General features: G+C 40.9%; 1 protein-coding gene across 1 annotated transcript; it reads right to left on the reverse strand.

Moving 5' to 3' along the window:
• Nucleotides 1–1,061: 1,061 nt before the first annotated feature.
• Nucleotides 1,062–4,508, reverse strand: LOC148105891 (stonustoxin subunit beta-like). Its single transcript, XM_087838411.1, has 3 exons — nt 4,494–4,508; nt 4,262–4,286; nt 1,062–1,603 (listed from the first exon to the last, which is right to left on the reverse strand). The coding sequence occupies exons 1-3, from the start codon at nt 4,506–4,508 to the stop codon at nt 1,062–1,064; spliced, it is 582 nt and encodes a 193-aa protein (XP_087694537.1).
• Between the last annotated feature and the right edge of the window lie 298 nt (nt 4,509–4,806).

Consider the following 4,806-nt stretch of genomic DNA (forward strand, 5'->3'; position numbering starts at 1 on the left):
TTCATCATCTCAGCTGAACTGAGCTTCAGAGAAACACTGCATACTGATGTCTGTGAAGGTTCTCAGTCATCCAGGTCATCGTAGTCAAAAGAGCTTGTAAAGAAAAGCGTCTGGAAATCTTTAAGTTGCTTGAAGATCTTTCACCTCTCATCCCAGAAGCTTCTTCAGTTCTAGGGTCAAATGGTGGAGAGTCCCAGATTTAAATCGCCCGAGCCAAGGTGTGAAACTGGGTGTGGCTCCCATTCAGCCAGGGTTTCGGGTGAGCTCATTGTGAAACCTGGCCCCACCTTATCATGTGAATTCCTGAGGTCAGATGGCCCAGGATGTGAGTGGGCGTTAAGGCGTCTGGGAAGGGAACTCAAAACTGGATTATAGATGGCAGAGAGTTGGTGTCGTAAACCACCGCCTCTGTTCAAAGATGGTCACTCACAGTGGACATAGATGACTTCTTTCACTCCTCTTTCAAACCATCTGTCCTCTCTGTCCAAAATGTGAACGTTGGCATCCTCGAAAGAGTGACCTTTGACCTTTAGATGCAGATGGACTGCTGAGTCTTGTCCTGTGGAGGTGGCTCTTCTATGTTGTGCCATGCGCTTGTGAAGTGGCTGTTTGGTCTCTCCAATGTAGAGGTCTGGGCATTCCTCGCTGCACTGTACAGCATACACCACATTGTTAAGTCTGTGTTTTGGAGTTTTGTCTTTTGGGTGAACCAGTTTTTGTCTGAGTGTATTGCTGGGTCTGAAATGCACCGGGATGTCATGCTTGGAGAAAACTCTCCTGAGTTTCTCTGACACACCGGCTACATAGGGGATGACAATGTTGTTGTGTCTGTCTTTCTTATCCTCCCTCGCTGGTGTCTGATCTTCTTTTCTGTTTCTCATTACATACCACTGCATACTGATATTCACTGAGAAGCTTTGCCAGAAAAACAGTTTAAAACATCAAGTTATTGAATCCATGAATCTAAAAATGTATTTGAGTGAAAGAGTCAGACATGTACAGACTGAACTATCTGTTCAACAATCAGAGTGTTAGAGGACACTAACATGACACTCTTTAAACTAAACAACACACAGACACACTGAGGAATCACATGAGACTGTAAATCCAGGATAAAGACGTTCAATGAATGTGGTGTTGAAGGTGTGGAGGTGGATCAGAGAGTCAGAGGAGACTCTGTAGAAGGACAGAGTGCCAGCAGGACAGTCCACATACACTGCTGCTCTGTTAGAGACAGAGGAGGAGGAGGAGGAGGAGGAGGAGATGGATATCTTCTGGTTATTGTGCCACACAGAGGAATAATGATCAGAGCAGAAAAGACTCCAGGACTGATCATTTCTACCAAACTCACACTCATCACTGTCTCCTTTCCTTTTGATTCCTCTGTAACTCACTGATCTCCAAGACCTCCTTGTCCACTCGACCTCCCAGTAACAGCGACCAGTCAGACCATCTCTACACAGCAGCTGTTCAAAAACATCAAATCTGTCTGGATGATCAGGATATGACTGAACCTCCTCCACATGTGTCACCTTCCTGTTGTTGTCAGACAGTTGGAGCTTTGTGTTCACTGTGTTTGTGTCGATTGTGAGTTGACAGGAATCTGATGGAGAGAACAAACACAATCCAGCTGCAGTTATTGATCCATCATCTGTTCATTGATTGACCTTTGATGATGACTCCTGACATCAGAGATGTGAATGATGAAGATGGTTGAATGTGTGCTGCTTTGTTTTCATAAATCCCATTAAAAACACACTTACACTTCCTCAGACCTAGTCTCAACCATCGGACTCCAGCAGGCTCCACCCTGAAAGGAGGAGGGGGGTCAGAGCAGCACAGTCAGCATGCACACATGGACATTACATGGCTCTCATACACACACTGTTACACACTGATAAAGGAACAGTCCAACATTTTGACACATAAATGTTTCAACTTCAAAAGAGCAAAACTCATAATCACATCACATTTAATCTCCTTTATTAAGCACGATGTCCAGGGAGCATTGACATGTGCCACAGTCAAGGTTCAACACACTGTGACATTCATGCTGTCAGGGAGTGGCTGCATATTAAATGTTAAGACTGGGACTGGCTACAAAAACTGATAGAGTGCAGCAGCCAGTGCATCACATATTTTGAGCTAATGCAGCGGTCATCACACCACATACTGCTTTCTATGTAAAGGAGCCTTCATTCTCAGATTAGGGCTGTTTGTGACCATAAAGTCTGTCTCACAAGGGCAGCCACTGGTCCAGGCGAGGAGGCCTCCACAGTGGGATGTCTGAGGGTGCAGACATGGGTGAAGTTAGGACAAGGTGCCAGTGGACCTGTGGACCTCTGGAGATAGGAGTTATTGTTTCACTCCACCAAAAGCAGGAGAGAAAGATGTTTATTAATAATCCTTCTAATTAATAAATGCTCTGTAGAGCAAATTTGTTGAAGGTAAACAAACATAAATGATGGAAACAGCATCAACCAATCACAATGCTGCACTCTTGCAGGAGGAGGTTGTGATTTGTTGCATGTGATGAATATATTTATGTAAATATTTATTTCTTATTCTCCTAACAGGAAAATTATCTTTTATTTTTGTATATTTATACTAACATAAGTGCATTTAAAGGCTCGTCATCTTGATTTATTTATTCAGAAATGATATCAAACAATAATACAGGGAAACCCTGAATTAAATGACACAATTCTTGGTCATTGATGGTTACAGCTAACAGTGTCTCTGGGACCACTTTTGACAGCATTTGACTGAAGTGCTGGTTGGCTGCAGGCCACCATGAAGGCTCTTTCTGGAGCTCTCAGTGCTGCAACACATATCCTGCAGTGCAGGCTGCAGGGTAACAGGACCAGTGGTTGCTAATGCTACATCCACTTTACAGTCAAAAACACCCACTAGTCTGCGCCTAACACCCATCCAGTGACCCGGTTTCCTCCACCAGCTCCATCCCTTTGTTTCTTAATCTCTTCTTTCTGTTGGAATGATTATTTCTTATTATAATTATAATTTCAAGGTTGATCGACCAAAGTTAATTCACTTTGACTGCATTCTATTTTTCTGTTGTTTTCTACTAACTATTATCACAAAGTCCAGAAGATCAATTTGATATTTTAGCACAAACAAGTTTCAGTAGTAAACGCTCAGAAGCAGCAAACTAGCAGTGCAAAATAGCCCATTTTAGTAGGTGGCTGTTAAGTTGAGTAACCTAGTAATCCATTTACTTTTACTAATATGTTTTTCTAAGCTGGGGAAACAACTTCCCCCTAATTCTAGTTTATGCTGGGCCAGGCTAAACATGTCCTGGACATGGTCTCTGCTCACAGAGAAAACTTAAAATAAATAAAGAGAGTGAAAATGTCAGTTCCTTTCCAGAGATCAGTTTGAACAGGCTGCACCGTTGTTGTTGACAGAGATTTTGTCCTTTGAGACCCCATACAGACATCTACTGTTTATGTTAGACCAGAAATGTGTGATTGTTCAAATAACACTGGTTTCCAGCATTAAGTAATCAGACAGAGCCCGTTTGCTCATCTATCAGACACAGTTTGTGGCTTTAACAGCCATCTACATACCTCAGAGTGTCCAGTCTTAGCTGCTAAAGCATCTTCACTGCTGCCCCTCCTGGGTTATTGTAGCTCAGGTCCAGCTCTTTCAGATGGGAAGAACTGGAGCTAAAAGCTGAGACCAGAGACTTGCAACCTTCCTCTGTGATCAGGCAGCCTGACAGCCTGCAGACATGACAAATACTCTTAGAGAAGAGAAAAATAGCTAAATGCAAACAGGAAATTGCAGCCAAAAATGAAACAGGAGTTAAAAATAGCCATTAGTCAATCTAAACCTTAGATTTTAAACCTCTAAACCTCATGCACATGTGGAACTGAACCATTCGCTTGTCTTAATTATCTGATGTTTATATGTGTTACACTTTTTTAATCTTTAATTTTAAATTGAAACTAACATTTAAAAACATTTGGTACAATGTGGAAAGAGGAAGAGTATTTCCACCAGGAGCAGAAACGTCTGACTCAGCATGACGATGCTGTTGGTGGATACTGAAGAGCTCAGCCTGTCAAGACAGGATTAGGTTATCGTTTTTAAAAATGTTTATTCAATTATATTCTGAGGCCAGTTATCTGGTATCATTTTTGGAAGTCTATTAAAATAAAAATAAAATCAGATGTGTGGTCTTTTGGTTGTTGTTGTTTTGTTCAGTAAGCAGATTTTGATGTTTCAGCAATGCAGTAACTTAAGTTTAAAAGGCTTGTTAGAAACTATGAAACACATCATACAGACTTGTGGACATTAGAAGACAACTAATAATCATCATGAATAAGACTAAAGGCAGGAAGGTGTCCTTTATAACTAATAATATTAATAGTGGTTGGCACCTCCACATTTATATCATAGTCTGTCTGCAGCTGAGACAATACAAACTCAAACTGTGGGGAGAAGATTATATCACTTCAGTTTAAATTGACCTGGATGCGCCACATTTTCACAGACTTCTTTATTTATAGCATTTTTTACATGCTGTATAGATTATACAGTTAGGTCCATAAATATCTGGACAGAGAGAACTTAATTTCTAATTTTGGTTCTGTACATACACTAAAATCAATTTGAAATGAAACAACTCAGATGTGTTTGAAGTGCTGACTTTCAGCTTTAATTCAGGGGGTTGAACAAAGAGATTGAGAAAAATGTGAGGAACTAAAGCATGTTTAACACAATCCCTTCATTTCAGGGGAAATGTAGAGGAAAAATGAGAAAAATTAAATAACTTAATTAAAT

This window comes from Neolamprologus brichardi, chromosome 3 (assembly GCF_056152115.1).
Source record: "Neolamprologus brichardi isolate AB-2024 chromosome 3, ASM5615211v1, whole genome shotgun sequence".
Lineage (NCBI taxonomy): Eukaryota > Metazoa > Chordata > Actinopteri > Cichliformes > Cichlidae > Neolamprologus > Neolamprologus brichardi.